Below are 20,039 nucleotides of genomic sequence, written 5' to 3' on the forward strand. Positions count from 1 at the left end.
TTCAAGTGTAATGTGAGTGTAATTTCTACTTCTATGAGTTGAGTTGCCTTGCCAAACAAGAATTTTCCTTAAAAAATTGCGTCAACGTGAAAAACCCGACCCGACCCGAGATATTTCTCGGGTAGGGTTGGGTTCTCCAAAACCCGACCCGCCCAACCCGAGTTGCAGCCCTAGTTGTGAGCCCTTTTTACTCTTCCTCGTGATGCTCACTCCACACCACAAGCATTAGATGTACCGTTGAACGATACAAATCTTTCAACTGGTGGGCCTATCAATAATCATAGTTTCAGATGATTTTAATCAGTCAGGGGTCGACGAAAGACGCTTTGATGATGAAGAAAAATTCACGTTCTCAACCTGTTTTAGGTGAGATGATTTTAATCAGTCAGGGGTCGACGAAAGATGCTTTAATGATGAAGAAAAATTCAAGTTCTCCACCTGTTTTAGGTGAACTTAGGACAAGTTGTTTATTTTTATATTGGGAAAATTACATTTACACCCACACTAGTTTCTGACACATCCACTTCTACCCCTATAGTTTAAAAAGTGACAAGTACACCCCCCTATAGTTTCAATTTGTATAAGGTAGGCCACCTCAGTTGACGGTTCGTCCACAGACTGAAGGGTTAGGATGATCCGATGGAGCTGATTTTTTGGGCACACCTTATCTATGTCATAAAATCTGAGAGATAGGGGGGAAATAGAAGTTTGAAGTTGTTTCCACTACAAGGCCTCGGGCTATGAAATGAAGGTTTTGTTGATGTGTTTCAAGCGTAGGTTGAAGAGCAGCTAACTACTTATAACACCTAAAAAGGATTGGGATTCCTTTCTTGATTCATGAGAAGAGTAGTCATGATTAAAAAGAAAAAGAAAAAGTAGAGCTAGAGAAGATAAGTTGCATGAGAGGGCCGGAGAGGAATACAAGAGAGGGAATCCCTTTTCAAAAATAAATCATGTCGTAGTCTTTTTAAAGCAAATAATGAATCTTACGATTGTTACTGTGAGATAGATTTTTTTTGCCTTTGGGGATCAGTTGCCAGAGCCTTGCCATAAATCTTTATATCAAATGCACCACTGCTATGTCAAATGCACCCCTGCTATATCTGTATTTCAATTCCATTTTCTTTATATCAATTGCACCACTGCTATAGTCACCCCGGTGACCGGCTGTTGTTGTAGCCCCTGTAAGCCCAATGGTTCTACCTTGGCCAATTATACCATCTTGTTTTGATGATGACTAACACAAGTGATTTTGTGTTACTAATGTAGTTGCTTATGTTAGTTGTAGATTTTTGCAATTCATTGAGTATAGAATCAAGGAAGCTTGAATTAAGGTGTGGAGCTAACTTGGAGAACAAATAGAATACACGCAAATGACTTAAGAAGATCCAAAATACAAAGTGATCTTGAAGTGACGATCAAGTGTTAAGTCAGGTCACTTTAGATTGTGAATCCAATCCTAGCTTTTAGCGTTGTTTGAGGTATGATTAAGCATTTATTAGGGTCCCAAAAACATGATAAATTATAAGGACAAGTAACGGGCTAAACCCCTAAAAGATTGGAAAAGAAATGAAATGTAAAGTGCAAAAAATGGCAGGGCCGGTCGACCGACCCACCCCCGGTCCTGAGTTGCACGCCGGAAAAACTGAAAATGTCCAATGTTCGCTCAAACTAATGAATGCTTCACTCGAGTCTCAAACCCATTTGTTTAAAACACATGCTTTGATTTAGAAGTGGATGTGTCAGAAACTAGAGGGGGTGTAAATGTAATTTTCCCTTTTATATTCGGTGGCTTAAAGTCCACATAGACACGAATGACGCTATGAGGATGAAGAAAATTGAAAGTTCCACCTGTTTTAGGTGAACTTAGGACAAGTTGTTTATTTTTATAGAGAAATTATATGATGCCCCACCGTGAGAATGTAAAGGGCGGGTAGAGACAAAACCTGCTGCCTTGGTTTTTGAACCAAGGAAAAGTCGGAAAAAGGGCTTTCTCTTGGATTAAAAATCAAGGGGGAGATGGTTTTCTCTCTCCGCCCTTTATAACCTGACGGTCGGGCATCATATAAGTTCTCATTTTTATATTCGGTGGCTTAAAGTCCACGTAGACACAGTCACTAATTTCAACCAACTTACAACTAATTACACATTTTAGAGTTCCCCAAAAATGACTCATGCAACTAATGCGGGGGTTGCATAAATCCCTTCTGATTAAGATCCTATTAACCTGGGGCTGATGCACATATAGCATGAGGGGGTCCATGGCCCCCAATGTCTTGCAAAACTCTATTTTATGGTGCAAGGTTGTACATGCATGCTTAGCTAGTTTAGTGGGCATGGCCCTCCAATGACCAATGTAGGCAAGTGTAACAACAAAATGGCCGCTAATCCTTATTTAATAGACAGGGGACCCTTAACCAGATAGTTAGGATTGTTCGATGAATGTGTCTGTGTTGTTGGGGGCTCATTTATCATCACCCTTCTATTTTATTCATTAGTTTCTTACTATCATTTCGGATTCTCTTTCTTTTTCGTTTTTCTATGGCTCTATTCACTTCTTTTCCCCGGAAAGGAAAGGAAAGGATTTCCTTTTCCTTTCCTTTCCAGGTGACATGGCAGAAGGAAAAGAATCCAGGAAAACTGTCAAGGCTCTGTTCACTTCTTTTCCCTGGTGCTGTTTTTCCTAGAAAACAACCTTTTTTTCTGACAAGATCTTGACAAGACAGAATTTCTGTGTTCACTTCTGTTCCAGGGAAAAATATTATCAGATGTGGAATTTCTTATTTAAAAGCTAAAAATGACGTGGAAATTGACTTTTTCCCTGTTACTCGAGATTTGGTTTCCGATTAAATATATCGGAAAGAGGTTTTTCTAGGAAAATGAAACCTTGTCCTTGACAGTTTCCTGGATTCCTTTTCCTTCTGCCATATCACCTGGAAAGGAAAGGAAAACAAAATCCTTTCCTTTCCTTTCCGGGGAAGAGAAGTGAACAGAGCCTTAATCGGAAATCAAATCTTAAGTAACAGGGAAAAAGTCAATTTCCACGTCATTTTCAGCTTTTAAATAAGAAATTCCACATCTGATAATATTGTTACCTCGAAAAGAAGTGAACACATAAATTCTGTCTTGTCAGGGAAAAAAGGGCTGTTTTCCAGGAAAAATAGCATCAGGGGAAAGAAGTGAACAGAGCATATGTGGAGACTTGGTGCCTCTTTGGATTCCACCGTAATAGCTCTTTACATGCAATAAGATTTAAAAAAAGGTAAACTTACATGCGAGGGATTTGGTAGGCAATTTCACGGCTCACTTTTGGACAAGAGAACAGCCACACGGTTTGATTTTTTAACACATTTTGTCTTATTCATTTAAATCATATGAGGTGGCTTTTTCCTCATGCAAAAGTGAAGCTTTCTGTGAAATTGGCTAGCGAACTCCTATATACAAATGGGACTTTAAAACTTCATAGGAGGCCATCAGCTATTTAATTTGAGGGATTTGCTAGGCAATTTTGCGGAAAGCCATTTCGCAGCTTACTTTTGCACGTGAGAACAGCCACACAGGGGTTGACTTTTTTGCTGATTTTGTCTTTTTCATTAATTCTTGTGGGGTGGCTGTTCTATAATGCCAAAGCTAGTCGTGAAATGGCTTTCTGTGAAATTTGCCTATCAAATACCTTAATTTGAAGATAGATATAAAAGTAAGATGGTTTGTTAGGAATACCCTATCTATGTGAGGTTCTATAGAATGAATGGGTTGGATGAGTCAAACAACATGGAGAGGGTGTATTTATAGTGACTTGCTCAAGCTGAGCTATAGCACAGAAACCTCGTCCCCAAGTAAGGGAAAAGGTTTCTGAGGTATCGCGCAGCCTGAGGAGCCCACTATATACACGATCTCCCATGTTGTTTGAGTCATCCAACCCATTCATTCTATAGGACCTAACATAGGTAGGGTGTCCCTAAGAAATCATCTCCATAGGATCATAGTAACCATTAATTTGTGGAGTTTAGAATGGACGGCTAGAAAATGGGCTTCCACAGATCGAATGGTTAGGATGATTGTATGGAGATGGTTTGTTAGGAACATCATATCTATGTGAGGTTCTATGGAATGAATTGGTTGGATAAGTCAACCAACATGGAGATGGTGTATTTATAGTGGCTTGCTCAGGCTGAGCTATAGCTCAGAAACCTTGCCCCCATAAAAGTATAAAACTATGAGAAATATCCATAATAACTAACGAGAGAGAAAAGGTCCGATTTTTGTGATTTTTCCCCATCACTCTCTCTTTAGTTTTACGGATGCCCCCCCCCCCCTCCCTCCTCCCTCCTCTCTCTTGTAAATGTTAAATCTCTTCTCTCTCTCTCTCTCTCTCTCTCTCTCTCTCCCCTACTTTTAATTTGCTTAAAAATCCCCAAATCCTCGCTTCGAAGTAGCCTCCGAAACACAAGTTGCTACTTCTTCTCGCTACCCTCTTCAACCAAATTCTCTGATTAGCAAAGTGACTTATGTTGGACGTTTTCTCTCTTTATGTGGGTTTCCAAAATTAAAATTTCTTTTTGGAATGGAATTCTATAACATTGTTGAATGATCTAGAATTGATAAATAGGCTTGTGGCTTTGCATTCAAGCAACCTTTCATTACATATTAGAAACCATTAAGTTTAGTAACGTTTGGATAAGGAAAGTTACCCCAAATTTGGTTTAGTAATGTTTGGATAAGGAAAGTTACCCCAAATTACTCTTTCTATCTTGGGTGTAATTGCCAAGCGAATTTGGATACTCTAGTAAAGCTCTATAGGAGCTTTTGCCTATAAAAGAGAGCCTTGGTCCCTCTTTCTACATACTACGAACTTGAGAGCAATCGAGAGATTGAGAGTTTGCTCAAAGAAAGGTTTCCATAGACTAGATGGTGTGCAGAGAAAGAGAAAATCAAAGGGGCATTTTTGGGCCCTTCGCCGTGCTCAGAAGAGCTATGAGGATTGTCGAATTACACACCTTCAAGCACAAGCCATGGTGAAAGGTACATCAAACCCATCTCTCGTTAAAATCAAGTTTTTCTTTGTTTTCAATGCCAAAGATCCGATGGGATCATTAAGTTAATGTTTAGAATAACAATTTAAGGAGTGAGGAACCAAACGGAACGCTTCTAAGAAGATACAAGTCTTCAAATATTCCTAAAAGTAGGAAGTACTACTGTGCCGTCATGAGCGTAGCAAATGGAGTAAGGCCTAAATTAGGGATTAATTAAGCCCTGAATCTCGAGCCTCCCCCATGATTAGTTCATGATTAGTTTAATTAGGTAATTTAATTAGAAAATAAATAAAGGGCATTTAACAATTTTACTTTGTTTAGAATTTTTTTGGGTTAATTACGTAGGAAAAAGATTTATTTTTAAGCCTCGTTTGAATCTCCCTAGTTTGTTAAAGACTCTCATTTTTAGCCAAATTCGAAATTAAGGTCTTGTATATGGATTGTAAGAAAAACTTTTCTCCTGGAGAGTATTTTCCTTTATAAAATTTTCCATAAACTCTTGCAATCCAAAGAGGCCTTGAATTGATAATTGCACCCACCTTTTACAACATCAAAATGAATTTTCAAAGACATTAAAGGGGGTTTTATTTTCTTTTTTAAAAGCCATTTACTTCCTTGAGTGTGCCAATGAAACCCTAGATATTAGATAATTTGTAAATCAATTTAAGACTTGGACCAATTTGAAATCCCCCAAATGTTAGTGGCACTCATGTTTGTTTAACTAATCTTGAAATTTTCATGTGTCGCTCAGACTTTGGGGGTTAAGGGTGCAACTCGGGGCAGGAGGAACTCATTTTTCCAACTCGAACTCGACCTGGACCTAGTTCAACCCGGCCCAACCCGACTTTTTAAGCTAGCTTAAATAAAAAAATGATAAAAAATGCCAGGTTTCACTCCGGTCGGGTTGCCAAACCCCTCAACCCGACCCCGACCCCGACCCAACCCTAACTCAACCCGGTTGGGAAACTCAACCTGAACCGGAACCCGAACCGAACTCAAAATGACCCGACCCGACCTTTTTTCGGGTTGAACCCTACTCGACTTGCACCCCTAGACTTCTCTTAAGATGGTTTCTCTGATATAAATGGCAGAGACGAAAGAAGAAAACTAGGTTTGATATGATAGAAATGGCAAAGAAGAAGGAAGAAAAAGGGGCTCTCACGTTTTGGGGGAAATGGGCTGCAAAAGCCTAAAGGAGGAAAAACAAAGAGCTCTTGCTCTAGGGTTTGTGAAGAAGAAGAAGGAGCACAGAAATGTCGGAAAACACACGGCAATCGCAATCGTCCTTGCCCACTCTAGGTGATGTTATCTTCCATTTTACGATATTAACACTACCACATTTTAACAATTGCACAAGATCATCTTGTCTTTTCTGTTTTAATTAGTTTCTTAGAGCTTTTTTTTTGGTAGAACTGTAATATAATCTTTCATGGTTGTTTTAATAAAAGAGAAAAATGAGTTTAGTGCAACTATCAAAATAGGGTAGTGACCACTGACCCCATCAGCACTCTTGTCCGGTGATATTGGCGCTATCACGATTTAGATAATTGCACAAGCTCAGATTGTCTTTTTCATTCCTCTTAGCTAGTTTGTGAGAACTTTTCAAGTAATAAAATATCAACATTAAAATAGGTAAGTGTACGACAAAGCCATTAGTTTCATTTTTAAAATAGGGGAGTGATAAATCGACCCTTAAAATATCGTAGTGCAGATATTAGCGGTTGGTTATTGAAATTAACACTATCAGGTTTTTGATATTTGCACAAAATTATCTTGTCTTCTTTACTTTCGTTGATTTTCTTTCTTATGGAATCTTTTGGGGAACCATAAAAGGTCCCTAATAAAGGCTTTAATAATAATTAAAAAAGAATTAGATAAGATTAGTTTAGTGGAATCATAAAAATTGGGTAGTGCTCATGTTGATATTCCTTTTCTTTTATGTATTAATCACCTAGAAGCCATGTATTAGCACTAGATAGGATGTTCGATTTACTCTCTTTCTAGATTGTTTCTGATTGTATACAATTGTACTTGGGATTTGCTAGTGTCAATCGCAGAAGGCATTTTGCGGATGGTCTGTTGCATGTGACAGTAGCCACACAGGCTCACTTTTAGGCACATTTTGTCTTCATTCACAAGGTGGCTGCTGTCACATATAACAGACCATCTGCAGAATGCCTTCTGCGATGGACGCTAGCAAATCCCATTGTACTTTCATTTTCATTAATAAGAAAAATCCTTTCTATATTCTCCGTGTCGCTTTGGTTAATTAGAATAATGGAAAGATATGGAAATCTATGGGTGCCATGTGGTCACAATTTCTGAGACTTGTGGGTTGAGATACAGATAAACCATTGCCATCTTGGGTTTTTAAGCGAAAATTAATTGAAATAAACATAGCAAATATTTATCGCAAATAAGGCTCAAGTTCACGAGACCGGTCTTAACCGGGCAGGGACAGTGCCTAACACCTTCCGTTACCGTAACCAGACAACGAATCCCATCTAAGGAGACACAGACATTATGCGCATAACCATTCATGGGTCTTGGGCTCTAACTCAGGTGGTGACTCTAGTCTATTTTTTTTGTAAAATCCGGGTCTTTGACCTCAAATTCATGGGAAATACGAAATTACGCAAAAAAGGTAAAAATAACACCATAAACATAAAAGCAACGCCATACGCGGGAAGATTGATTGACGACGGGTGTTCGGTAGAGGAAAACAAGAGCAGCTCACCGCTTAAAATTTCCCCTTTGCGAGATCTGACTGGAATGTCGCTCGATCGGGCTGCGGCGCGGGTCCCACAATGTGTTATAGGGATTTTACCATACAAGTCAAATGCATAATTTTAAAAATAGTTTGGCTCAGGAAGGTTTTCTTACAATGAAGAGATCATAGAAAATGCTTCAATGTTTATAAACTAAGGAGGATAGAATCAAATAAAACTTCATATTAGCAGATGATAGAAAATGCTTTCATGTGAAAGAAGGTTGATAATTGGAATGACTATGGAATTAACATTTCATACCATATCTAAATTTCCAAGTAGTTGAAATAAACTAATAGCATTGCACCATGTAAACAATGAGGTGCCCAATTAAATAGCTAAAATAAGTAAATAACTGGTTTCTTCTACAACAATGGGTGTTTTTCCACCTCTTTATGATTCAAGATTAAAAATGTTACTGAAATTCTAAAACGAAGGAAGCTTTAATTAAACCCGAAGCCTCAAAATTTAAGGAAATCGGCATAGAGAGGAAATATTATAGAAGAAAAATGCAATAAAGAAATACATGTAAAGAGGAGGATTTGAAGCATGCTGTGGGTTCCTTTCATAATTACTATGGTCAATCCAAAAGCTGTTGTCAGTGTCCAAAGTACCAAAATAGAAAAAATTGAACCAACTAACTCAAACAGCTTTAGCATGTCATTGGTTCATTTTTGCTTAGAGGAATAAGTGAGACGAAATAATCAACTAAATCAAAGAGCTTTAACCTCTCATTGGGTGATTGTTACTAAGAGGCATAGGAGAAATAAAACAATTGGTGTATATCCGAGAGATCTCCTTTATTCTTGTGATGTTTCTTTAAAAAGCTATTTTAAATGCAGAGAAATTGGGAAAATCTCTCTCTCTCTCTCTCTCTCTCTCTCTCTCTCTCTCTCTCTCTAAAAAGCGATTTGAAATGCAGAGAAATTGCAAAAAAAAAAATGTGTAAGTTTGTTTGAAGGAAAGTAGATAGAAAATTTTCAAATAAAAAGTGATAAGAGTCACATGTAGTCCATAAGTTTGGATATAATAGAATAAAATCTAAATCTATTATAGGCATTTTATATGTTTGGAAATAATAGAGTAAAAACTAAATCTGCATAGGCATTTTACCATATAGGTGAAATGCATATTCTAAAAACAGTTTGGCTTAGGAAGGTTTGCTTATAATGAAGAGATCATTGAAAACGCTTTCATGTTTATAAATAAAGAGGATATAATAAAAAAAAGAATTAATCGAGTCATAGGTTCAAATCAAGGTCATTTAGAATTTTGCCCAAACACTTAGATGCAAAAATTGCATGAAAAAAGGACCAAGGCCACATGAAAACTCTGGGTTGTGAACATATAAGTAGAGATTGCAAACTCAGCTCATAACTGTTTGACTAAAGAAACATCAGGAAAATGGTGAAGAGTTCAATGAAAATTACAATAATCTTGGAGAGACCTAGTGTTGGGATGAAGATGATAGAAAATGGGCATAATACTTGATGGAAGTCAGAGTAATATGCAGATCAAACCTTTCTTATGCAAAAAAGGAGATAAGCATACAAAAAAAAAACTGAGGTTGACTTCATGACAGAGATAGAGATAAGAGTGTCTATATAGTAGATGATGTGATATTCCAACTGCCTATCAATAATATCCATTAAAAATCCAACTAAATTAATGGAATAAAAAATAAAGAGTGTGGCAGATGGATATATCATTTGCAAACATGATTTCATGTAAACTACATAAAAGTCTCTATACCATAGTTACCGGATTCACCATCCGCCCTCCGATCCGCGATCCGGGGTCGCACGATCCGAAACGTGGTTCACTAACGACTCGGATCGCCAAAAATGACGAACCACGGCGACCCGCGGGAGAGAAAGAGAGAGAGATGCATATAGACTAGAAGAGAGATGGAGAGAGCTACAAATTTTATATATTTTGGGTTGAATTGGAACTAGAGCTTTATTTTGAAAAAAATATGTAGGGCATACATGAGGTTTTTTTTATTTTTTTATTAAATGGATGTAGTATGGACTATGAAAGGATATTCATATATTCCAACGGGAACTTTCTTTTTGAAAAAATATGTATGACATACACGAGGTTTTTATATTTTGGGTATTAAATGTGTGTAGTGTGTACTATGGAATGACATTCTTGTAAAAATATATGAAATTATATATATGCCCTCCATTGAGGGCCAATCAAATGAATGGTTTGGATCACCCAAACAATATGCCCTCCATTGTATTTTAAGCTAGTGTGTAGATAACTTATCTACACGTGTGTAGAAACCGTTTTCTCATATATATATATATATATATATATATATATATATATATATATATACCCTCATCGTACCACGTACCGGACTACCATCGTACCCCGTACCCGTTCCCGTACAGCGTACCGGAACGAACCGCGTTCCAGGTAACCTTGCTCTATACATAGCACATGCATATTGTTACCTGCAAGCTTAACAAAATATACATAGCACTCTCTATACATAGCACATGAATATTGTTACCTATAAGCTTAACAAAATATACATAGCACATCACATGTATAAAATTAGAGCAGAAATGAACACTCTTAGAACCAAAAAAATCATCCGAAATTCTATAAAAACACATAAATAAGTATGAAACATAGGATAGCAGTTGAATTTAAAATTAAAAGAAGCAGAAAACAAAAGACAAAAAGAAGAAGAGAAAACCATGAAAAAACTCAGCAAGGATGATGGCAAATTCATGTCCTACACAGTGAAAAAATTCATGTTCTTCTAATGTTTCTCTGTTTCTTATTAAGTAGGGAATAAGACATAAACAATGAAACAACAGCATCAAGACGATTCAGACTAATGTACGTCACTTCTAAACAGCTGGAAACAGACCAATTCATAATAAAGAAAAAAAAACACTGACCAATGCATAATAAAGAAAGAAAACATTGTAACATCAATGAAGAACAACATCATGGTTAGATTTAGAAGCAGCTCTTTGAACTGCCAAATAAGTCCAATTTTGAACTGCCAAATAAGTCCAATTTGAAATCCTACAAAAACCAAACTGCCCATGCTTCCCTCCAAAACAATGATGTTTTTTGATATACCAAATCTCATCAGAAAATGCCCACCATTACAGTCAGTCAGTACAGTCACTAAAGGCCAAATTATAGTTTTTCCGGTTCTGGGCACATTTGAAGTTAACCTTGCCAAATTGCTCTGTTCAAACCAATTGCTGTTGAAAAATAGCTTACATAGTAATACCATGCATCCACTAATTTCATAAAGGTCTCCCTCATACCAACTGCCACTTTGAGACCATCATGGACTCATGGTGTGTGGTTAAAATAAATTTCCAAAAAGCACTAGCATCCAAGAGTGAAGGATTGCATGACTGTAAAAGGAATGTTTATGTTCTATACTTTCTCATTGGCATTAGTGATGGGATCCATACTCTGCCACCTGGAAAAAAAAACAAAGCAAATCAAACCGAGAAAAGTAGACACCTGTAAGGGAAGGCAGATGGTCGGTGCATGCATACAGAAACACAGAAGGAATATTTAGATTTTTTGTGGGTAAAATTTGATAGAAAAGAAAAATTCTCTCAATTTTACACATAGGAAAACCAAAAAAAGAAAAGAAAAAAGAACCTTGACATTCTTTCTTGGTATATACTATATGGAGATAGGGGATTTGCTAGGGACCATAGCAGAAGGCATTTCGCGGGAGGGCTGTTGCATGAGAGAGCAGCCACCCCAGATGAATTAAATGAATAAGGCAAAATCTGAGCATATGTGGCTGCTCTCTCGTGCAACAGCCCACCGTTGAAATGCCTTCAGTGATGGTCCCTAGCAAATCCCTAGTAATAGATATATTTTTGGAAATTAATTAATGACCATTTGTAACAAATAAGGTGGATTAGAACATATCTATATAGATTTGAAAATCTCTACATTTATTACTTTCCAAATTAAGCGCGTTTCACTTTGTGTCAATAAAAAGAAAATGGAAGCTAAAGTGTTTAGTTCTTCCTCTTTGTATCACAAAAAGACCAAAGATTTTCTATGGATTTTACAAAAAAGATCTCTCTCATGTAGACATCTAATTATGGTAAGGTTCCTTTCTCCCTGATTATATTCTACAATAGCAGTTATTTGTAGGGGTGTAAATGGATATTCAAAAATTCGATTACTGTCCGTCCGCATCCGAGTCCGTTTAAAGCGAATATTATCCGAATCCGTTTCAAGCGGATATTATCCGAATCTGTTTTTGAGATATCCGACTCTTAGCGGGTGCGAATCTGGTGCGAATCTGGTAAATGGTATATCTGATCCGTTTAATATCCGAATCTGAGAAGTACATCCTTCTTATTTATTATTAATACTATCATTAATATTTATTTTTAGTAATGACACCATCTTTTGTTTCTAAAAAAAAGTGAATTTTCTTTTTAGAAAAAAAAAAACAAAAACAAAAAGTGTTTTGAGTGGGAAATGGAGTAATCTCTCATTTTAAGGGCATTCTTGGAGTTTGACCTGGCTTCTTTATGAAGCAACAAATATAGGCTGTAGGATGAAAGAGACAAATAGATGATGCTGATTGAAAGAAGACGCCATAGCTTCTGGAGAATTCTAAAGCAAAAAGGCCATCTAGGTTATTGATGTTAAATGGACGGCTCAAATCAATTTTCCAACTTATGGTTGTATAAAAACCCAAAAAGCAATTAAAAGAGGGAACTTCTAAGGTTTACAAGGAGAAGCAAGAGAGGAGAAAGGAGGAGGTCGAGACACCATCTCCGACATTCCTTGGTGCCCCCAACCCCACCAAAATCCACCGTCACCCCTTTCCTCCTTCTCACGGCCATCTCCATCACCGCTAGTCACCTCCATCTCTAACCCAATCCCCATCTCCATCCCCATTTCTCTTCATCTTCCACCATCAGCACTCCCACTTCCCCTGTTCAAAAAGAAAAAAAACCCAAAGACCACTACCAACACCATCCATCTCCACCGTCCCCTCTCTCTCTTTGCCTTTGTTTTAAAAGGAAGAAGAGGATCTCATATATTTTAGGGTTTGAGAATTAATTTTGAGAAGAGAAGGTAGAGGTTTGGTTTAAGGGTTTGGGAAATTCATTCGAGGAGTAAGAAGCACAAGAAAGATAAAGTGTTGCAATAAAATGTTCAAATTTACCGGATAAATTCATACAGATAATATCCGAATTCGAACAATATCCGCTGGAATCGAATACGGTAATAGATATTAAATATCCGTCAAATTCGAATCCGAATCCGAATTCGGATAGTGTATACTGTAATCGAATTCGAAGTGGATATCCGCTTCGAATTCGATCCGTTTACACCTCTAGTTATTTGGGTGGTCATCATTTGTAATTTGATGCCATTAGATTCATTGGTGCCACTCAATCGAATGACTGAGGTCGTCTAGCTACCTGTTTTTTATTTTTTATTTATTGTTATTCTTCTTTTGAGTCTGAGAACACTAACACGAAAGAAGAGTAAGCTCTTCACAATTTTTAGATTGCAAGTTTATAGACACGTTGCACCCAAAATAGTGCTGGATCTCTCAATTACCCAATATAACTGGATTTTTTCACTAGTAGGTAAATTAACGCCTCAGACAGCAAACACAAAAGATTCATTTTGTTTGAATTTCACTTATATGATTAGGACGTTATCAGTACCTGTTCCATGGATTTTACCCTGTAGGTGTCTATTTCGTAATGAGTTTGCTAATATCATTCTGGATAATTTGAGATTTATTGCTGCTTTTTTGGTAGCATTTTGTACAAAACTTTGCTGTGAGTAGGTCTCAAGTTTTGCTGTCGAAAACAGCTCCTACTATGCTTGAAATGATCCATAAAAAAAATTGTTCTTTTATGGATAGTATTTTATATGGGAATCAGCTCCTGTTGAATGTGAATTGTTCATTACTAATTATTTCTGTTAACCAGGCCATCTGCACCATTCTTGGGTAGCATTAGTTCAAATCGTGTGGTTATAGCTGGATAGATCAGCGACTTTATTCTAGCCTGTTATTATTATGATTATGATTATGATTATTATTATTATTATTATTATTATTATTATTATTATTTTGATAAAATTGCTTGTTATGCCGTACTAAATTTTTAATGTTTGTATTTTTTTACAGAAGAAATTAATGATTCTCCAATCGAGCAAGTAAGGCTTACTGTTCCAGTCACTGATGACCCAACAATGCCAGCTTTGACATTTCGAACCTGGGTTTTAGGCGCCACAACATGTGCTTTACTATCTTTCTTGAAGGTTTTCTCCAATTATCGTCGAAACCCAGTTAGTGTTCCATACGTATTCATCCAAATCTTAGCTCTACCATTAGGGAAACTAATGGCTGCAACATTACCAACTCGACCCATAAGAATTATTGGGACAAAATGGACTTTTTCCATGAATCCGGGCCCTTTCAACATAAAAGAGCACGTTTTGATCTCCATCTTTGTATGGTCGGCAGGTGGGACTCTTGCAATGTTGACTTATACGTTGGTAAAAGTCTTTTATCATAGGAGAATGAACATGTTGGTCGTCATGCTCCTGACTCTTACATCCGAGGTAAAATGTGGATTAAGACATAGATTTGAAACTTTCTGAGTAAAAAGGAACCAATGAAACTGGCATCCTTAATTTTGTTTTCATTTTTATTAAAGTAATACATTTATTTGATGAACATGTGTTATAGCTGGTGGGATATGGATTTGCTGGTGTACTTATGCATTACCTCGTTGACTCACCTTACATGTGGTGGCCTTCAACCCTACCTACAGTGTCTTTCTTCAGGTGTCTCTCTCTGTCCATTTTGGTAGCTAACCCATATCTTGATTAATTGATTGATTGGTTTATTTTGATTCTATAGGGCATTGCATGAGCAGCAGGAAGTGAGGCCCAAGGGACAACTTACAAGAATTCAGTTCCTTTTTATTGTCTTCATCTCGAGCTTTGCTTATTACGTCATCCCTAACTATTTCTTCCCCTCTCTAACTGCACTCTCATTTATTTGTTGGATATGGAAGAATTCGGTCACAGCGCAACAACTCGGCTCAGGTTACCATGGCCTTGGCCTTGGCTCATTTACATTAGATTGGTCAAGCATTAGTAGTTTCTTAGGAAGTCCCTTAGAATACCCTCCTGATGCAATCATAAACAGTCTTGTTGGATTTGTACTAGTATTTTACGTAATAACCCCCATTACTTATTGGACTAATTCATACAACTCCAAGCGATTCCCTATTTTCAGTTCAGATATATTCGACGATAATGGGCAAAGATATAACATTTCACGGGTTTTAGACAAGAACAGCTTCAGTTTTGATCAACAAGGGTATGATAATTACTCACATATTAATCTCAGCACGTTCTATGCGTATGGTTACGGATTGGCATTCGCATCTATGAGTGCCACACTGACTCATTTTGCTCTCTTCTATGGGAGGTAAAGCTCTTTCTTCCCCATGTTTTTTTGCCCCTTCAGAAGCAGAGCATTTATTCTGATTGTATAATGTGTGGTCATTATTTTTATTCAAGAACACTTTGGCGTCAGTTGAAAGAAGCCTGGCAAGGCCGATCTCGAACAGGTGGTGATATTCATAACAGGCTGATGAGAAGCTATGACCCTGTTCCACAATGGTGGTTCTGCATTATCTTGGTTTCCACTATTGTTTTGTCAATTTTCAGTTGTAGTTACTTTAAAAGGCAACTCCAGCTACCTCCATGGGGAGTTCTACTGGCATGCGCTATGGGCATATTTTTGGCCATTCCTGCCTCTGTAATCTCTGCTACAACCGGTATGGTAAGAAACTTATACAAGTCATTTAACTGAGAGGAATTGAGGAATGATACTGGTATTTGTTGTTGGATATTTTCAACATATTTTATTTTTAAAATAGAAAGAATGAGTTTTTTTTCTAAGAGACCCTTCTTTTCGTAAAATGGTATTTCCATTCAAATGACACTTGGCATGTTGATTATTCAAAAGATTTATTTGAAATGGAAGGGTACTTTCATTTCAAAGGGCGGCTTCGTGTCTTTTTATCATCTATAAAAGAAGGGTTAAGGTCTCATTTTAATTGTCTCTTTCTCCTCTTTTACTTTTCTCATTTTTCTCTGAGTATGGGCATACTGGGTTTCTAAAGGATTCCTTTAAAGATTTTTCTAAAGGATTCATTTAGCTGATCCCAACTAGTTTGGGAGGAATACTTTGTTGAGTTGAGTTGAGTTGAGTATGGGCATACTGGGTTTCTTGAACTCGGGGTGGTGCACCCCTTTTTTTTGCCTTCTTGCCATAGGCATTGTATCCTTGGGACTTATTTTCATAGTAGCCATCTGCATATGTGAGGAAATGAAGTTTATAAGAGAAAGCTTTAGCTTGCCTTGCTTTGCCTACTTCTCATTTTTCGAACTGTTTCTAATTTCCCTTAATGTTCTTCCTTTTTGATTGTTTGTGTATCCACCTGTTTGAGCATTCACCATACCAATTTATCCTAACAAATATCACATTTAAACCCTTTTAGGAGTATGGGGGATTCAGTGGCTCCCATATATACGATCAGGCTGCAACTTGGGTCGGGCTCAACCTGTTTTCGGCTCAGTTTGATTGGTGTTTCCTCGGGTTGGGTTGGGAACATGGTTTTAAATTTTGACCGAAACCGAATTTCGGGTTCGGATTTCGGTAATTTTGGTCTGAAATTTCTATTGAATGAATTTCGGCTTTAAATTTTGGATTTCGCCAAAATTTCGGATTTCGGTGGGGTCCGAAATTGGTACCGAAACCGAAGTTTAAAGGTTTGGTTGGGAAAAGCCAACCCGATTTAGTTTTTGGTTGGGTTAGGGTTGACACCTTGGGACCCAACCAGAACCCGACCTCCATCCTCTAATTTTATTGTGATTTTCAAAAGCTTAGGATTATGTTATTTTTGGTATTTTTTCTATTTTTGCTCTTGGCTAGCCTGAACCCGGCCCAACTCAATCTGAACCCGATATGGAAAAAACGGGTTAGACGGGTTGGGAAAGGTTTGACAAATTTAGAGGCGGGTTGGGTTATGGTTGACCATCCTCGAGCTCAGGCTCAGGTTTGGTTGGGTTAAGGTTGTGGAAATTCTATCTCGGGTTGGGCTAGGGTTGGCCTAAACCTGACCAAACCCGATCCGAGTTGCACCTCGGATGAGCAAAGTTCTTCTATTACAAAAAAAGAAAAGAAAGGAAAATGGGTTTTAAGTGATTTAAATACTACGATTCCTTTTTCCCCCATCTTCAACAAAATTTCTAGTAATACTATTAGTTATGAAGCCATGGTTTCACTGACTCTATGATCTTTTTGAGCATGCAGTTTCCGATACCTATGGTTGTTCACGACCTAGTTATTGGGTATCTCTACCCTGGCAGACCTTTTGCAGCCATGGTTTACAAGGATTATAGCCACATGAGCATGTTGCATGCTGACAATTTTCTCAATGATTTCAAGCTCGGACACTACATGAAGATTCCTCCAAGATCAATGTTCTTTGTTCAGGTAATATTCATCTATTCTTGAAAACATCTATGAATCAATACTGTTATAATCATACCCGGCCACCCTCATCCATCTAAACCATATTCAGCTTTTTAGCTCTAACCTTGATGGCCCATTGCCTAAAATTGGTGCAACCTATTAATCTAGACCATCCAACTATTATCTTTATTTACCTTTGTTTATAGACCAATGTGTTTAAAATGGATCATATCGTATAAGATCTTTGATTGGATTATTGGGTGGTAGATTAGTTGTTTAGATGCAAACAACTTGGCTGGATTAGTATTCTCTTCTTAAATTTTAGCTTTATCTCATTCTATGTTTATCTCTATATATGCATAATTAGAATTTATTGTTAATTAACCAATATTAGTGGTATTGGGTTGATCACCCAATATCTATTCTAACGCATTGCTTTTATAGAGTTCAAAAAAAAAAAAAAAAATTGCTCACTCTTGAATGGGCGAGAATCAAGATCATTAGATTGGATGGGTTTTGGACAAAGGTGCAGACTGTCTTAATTCATATTGGGTCCATGTATGTGGCACCTCTCGTTTCAGCATCTATGTCCCAAAATATTGCATCCATGGATACATTAGTTTGATGTATTCTTGTCAAAATATGCTACATTTATCTATCAAAGAGTTTGATATATTCATGCGAAAAACTAATGACTCCAAAAGCTTAAGCTGTTAAAGGTGGTGTTATTTAATCATTTATACTTCGACAATTCATGTCAAATTTTTTGGGCTCAAACTAGTGAATTGTTTCACTTGAGGCAGGTTGTGGGCACTGTGATCTCATCGTTTGTTAATCTTGTCACTACATGGTGGATACTTTCATCGGTGAAGAATATCTGTGAGCCATCCAAGTTGCCAGAGGGGAGCCCTTGGACGTGCGTGGGCTTTAACACTCTCTTTGATTCAAGCATCATATGGGGCGTCCTTGGGCCCGGCCTTATATTTGCTCCTCACGGCCCATACTCGAAGATGTACTTTTTCTTAATCATCGGTGTGCTCGCTCCTGCAATGGTATGGAAGCTTTCGCGTGTCTTCCCTGAGAAGAAGTGGATCAAACTCATCAATGTTCCAATCATAATAAGTGCTACTTCGCAAATGCCCCCTACTACAGCAGTAAACTACTTATGTTGGGGGGCAGTGGGCCTATTCTTTAACGCTGTTGTGTATAGAAAGTTTAAGGGGTGGTGGGCCGAGCGCAATTACATACTATCTATAGGGCTTGAAGCTGGGTCGGCTATTTCAGCACTTGTACTGTATTTTGCTCTTCAAGTGAAGGAGATTAATGGCATACATTGGTGGGGATTAGAATTGGACGACCATTGCCCTCTAGCCCATTGCCCCACGGCACCTGGTGTCGAGGTTGAGGGCTGCCCGAGTTTCCATTAAAGAGATGGGATCAAGTGTCATTTGCAAAATAACGGATCTATGTTATTATATTTTGAAGGCATTTTTACTGTATATTCAATCAGCTGGGAGATGCTTGAAAATATGATTCTAGTTGTGTTTTTATGTCTTGAATGTGAAAATTAATGTCTTGAATGTGATATAATTTTCGCTCATTTACCTAACTCAAAAAAACCATGGGTCAGCTTCCAAAATATATAGTGGGTCCTGAGTGGGTCGGGTTTCAAATTGGGGAACCCGATCCATTCTTTGTTTGGTTCAGGTTTAAAGAGAAAGATCCCAACCTGAGTTTTATTTCAGTTGATGCTCTAGACGGTAGCCATGATCACCGCCGGACTATCTATTGGGCTAAAGAAAATGTGCGACGACAAGTCCGATGTGCATGGAACCACATTGAAACAAACCATTGTAGAAGACGTGAGCAGCCAATCTGTCGTTGGGAGGATGTTTGTGATGCGGTTATAAATATTTATGCGCTCGACTATTTAAATCAACAGAGATTGAATCGTGAGCGAGAATACTGAGTGTTGTGTAGTGTTGAAAGTAAAGTCGAAGCCCTCCTTGAACGACTAAAAGAAGACCGTCATTATATATGCGAAGCTAAAATTGTAGCTGAAAATTCAATGCGTCGTATACGTGAGTCAGATTTGGAGAGCCAACTTCCCACTTCTGAGGCAGATATTGTGGCAGATCCACGTGAGGTTGATCCATTACCTGAGTCTGAGCTGCGTGACCAGATCGTTGAGGCATTACCAGCGCATACACAGCACGAGCTGATCATTGAGGATACAGATTCCATCTCATTACATGAGCACACTGCTAGCATTGCTTCTCTAGTGGATGCCTCGATCGAGATGATTATGGAGGTCGAGCCCGCCGATTTCAGTGCACAAGATGACCATCTTGATACTGATTATAGCTTGATACTACCTTTTGCTATCATGCCGATCCAGGAGGAGTATGCTGCCATCTTCCCAGCTTATTTGATTGTCAAGAGAGGTTCACGTCTTTATGATTCTGCATGGATGATTTCTTATGTATTACTACGCTCGCTTTCCATACCACTTTCCCAGTCATTACGAGCGTTGTCCAGCATTCTCGAGTTCGGAGGATTGCGACTCATGTTACTTGAGTGGGTCGTCTACATATTTGATCCAGGCAGATTAGAACTCGAGGGCGAGTTCTTTTCAAGTGGGGGAGAATGATGTAGATATTAGGATTTATTTTCGCATTATTTAGTTTCTAGTATTTT

General features: G+C 37.8%; 1 protein-coding gene across 3 annotated transcripts; it reads left to right on the forward strand.

Annotated features, from left to right (window-relative positions):
- The first annotated feature begins 5,713 nt into the window (after positions 1 to 5,713).
- On the forward strand, positions 5,714 to 18,892 carry LOC143850454 (oligopeptide transporter 1-like). Of its 3 annotated transcripts, none has more exons than XM_077359708.1 (8): positions 5,714 to 6,332; positions 13,974 to 14,084; positions 14,313 to 14,410; positions 14,538 to 14,635; positions 14,712 to 15,287; positions 15,380 to 15,644; positions 17,181 to 17,363; positions 18,146 to 18,892. In XM_077359708.1, exons 1-8 carry the CDS (start codon positions 6,287 to 6,289, stop codon positions 18,767 to 18,769), a joined length of 2,001 nt encoding a protein of 666 aa, XP_077215823.1. In that variant the 5' UTR covers positions 5,714 to 6,286; the 3' UTR covers positions 18,770 to 18,892. The 3 variants fall into 3 exon arrangements, with proteins under 3 accessions (XP_077215823.1, XP_077215818.1, XP_077215826.1); XM_077359711.1 differs by having other exon boundaries at positions 6,295 to 6,332; positions 13,974 to 14,107; XM_077359703.1 differs by having other exon boundaries at positions 5,717 to 6,332; positions 13,974 to 14,410.
- Positions 18,893 to 20,039: the final 1,147 nt, after the last annotated feature.

This window comes from Tasmannia lanceolata, unplaced genomic scaffold, assembly GCF_043159265.1.
Source record: "Tasmannia lanceolata isolate RefF3 unplaced genomic scaffold, GAP_Taslan_0.1 ptg000003l, whole genome shotgun sequence".
Taxonomy (NCBI): domain Eukaryota; kingdom Viridiplantae; phylum Streptophyta; class Magnoliopsida; order Canellales; family Winteraceae; genus Tasmannia; species Tasmannia lanceolata.